General features: G+C 33.8%; 1 protein-coding gene across 1 annotated transcript; it reads right to left on the bottom strand.

Annotated features, from left to right (window-relative positions):
* Window positions 1-242: 242 nt before the first annotated feature.
* On the bottom strand, window positions 243-1,472 carry LOC128896200 (THAP domain-containing protein 1). Its single transcript, XM_054159404.1, has 4 exons — window positions 1,154-1,472; window positions 821-1,064; window positions 627-746; window positions 243-502 (listed from the first exon to the last, which is right to left on the bottom strand). The coding sequence occupies exons 1-4, from the start codon at window positions 1,222-1,224 to the stop codon at window positions 317-319; spliced, it is 621 nt and encodes a 206-aa protein (XP_054015379.1). The 5' UTR covers window positions 1,225-1,472; the 3' UTR covers window positions 243-316.
* Window positions 1,473-1,478: the final 6 nt, after the last annotated feature.

Raw genomic sequence — 1,478 nt, forward strand, 5'->3', positions numbered from 1 at the left:
CCCGCACTGTAAACACTATCTACTTTTAATTGTGGATTTTACTTACTCTTTTGTTGATCATGTTATATGCTCCTCTTCTTGTTGTAAACAGGTAAAAAGTATCACTTTATAAAGGTAGCATATGGGTAATGCGTGCACACACGGATTACAAGGCAACGTTACTGTCTCTTGTGCATTATTTCTTGCAATATCTGTTGAAATTTACTTCTTCTGTCTTAATAACTTGCATATTCCTCACTTGCTAACTTGCTATTCTTCACTCTAATCTATATTTCTCATACAACGCACAAGTATTTCTTATTCATTAAGCTCTATGCTAACCAGTTTTTTTCAAATGTTGAATAACGTTAGTCATGCTGTTTAATCTGGTTTCTCGTCGCTGCAATCGTTTTTGCAGTATTCTAACTTTGTTCCGCAACTGCATTACTTCCTCTGATGGTGATAAATACCTATCCTCTGTTTGGACACCAACGTCCTTTTTCATTGAGGTACTCGTTTCTTCCTGGAGCAATAAAATTTAGATTAAATTTTTAATGTGGCTTTCAGAAATAAAATTATGACAACATAAGGGATTTTGGTTCAGGCATACCTTTACACGTTAGCATTCAAATTTAAGACTTACGTACCATATTAGTGCTCGAAGTTTGACACAACACATTAGCTGTTGATGTTCGATATACTAAATTATTACTCGAATTTTCACAAACCCTATTAGTATGTGAAACTAAAGGTTTGCATGTTATTACCTATAAAATAAAAAATATTTATAATTATTGCATACATATTTACATAGTATATTACGTATTGTGTATTTACATACCTCATACAACTGAGTACTCATCACTGTAGAATTCAAACTAACTGAGCTACGGAAATTATAATTAAACAATGTAGGGACTGCTTGTGGTTTCAATCGACGCAGAACAGTTGCAGTTATTATGGGCTGGAATGATTCGGGAGTAAAGTGCTTGCTACAGATCGTACTGAATTTCGTTATTTTCAGCTGCAAGCTTGGAGGTATTGCTGCGACAAATTTTTTAAGTTCATCTGGTTTTGTTGGGAATCTAGTAACAAACAAAATTACGCTCTTAATAATAAGAAACTAAACTTTTCGTTACATGAAATATGCAATTATTTTTTCACTTTTACTTACTTATGAAAACTAACGTCCGGATTCAGCTTTGACGAATTTCTACAATTTTTAATGCAACACGCTTTGCCCATTTTTTCACACAATATCTATCGCATACGTTATCACCTAAAATAACTCACTCGAGAATGCTAAACGATGCTCGGGTAGGTTATGTTACGGCGTACGTTTGTTCTCCCTCAAAAAATAAATTTGCTATAGGATAATACCGGAACCACCTTCGACCATACATACATGAACTGCTCAAACTATAGTCTAGTCACTGATCTATCCCCATAAAAAACTTCAAAAAAGTAAAAAAATTACGCCAAGTACATGAAAAAGTGGA

Source organism: Hylaeus anthracinus, unplaced genomic scaffold, assembly GCF_026225885.1.
Source record: "Hylaeus anthracinus isolate JK02 unplaced genomic scaffold, UHH_iyHylAnth1.0_haploid 9326, whole genome shotgun sequence".
NCBI classification, from domain to species: domain Eukaryota; kingdom Metazoa; phylum Arthropoda; class Insecta; order Hymenoptera; family Colletidae; genus Hylaeus; species Hylaeus anthracinus.

Excerpts from the sequence above, each read along its gene's own strand:
- LOC128896200 (XM_054159404.1), bottom strand. The coding sequence starts at position 1,224 with ATGGGCAAAGCGTGTTGCATTAAAAATTGTAGAAATTCGTCAAAGCTG. Across the intron at positions 1,065-1,153 it reads CCGGACGTTAGTTTTCATAA|ATTCCCAACAAAACCAGATG; the intron begins GTAAGTAAAAGT and ends GTTTGTTACTAG. Across the intron at positions 503-626 it reads AAACTTCGAGCACTAATATG|GAAGAAACGAGTACCTCAAT; the intron begins GTACGTAAGTCT and ends TTATTGCTCCAG.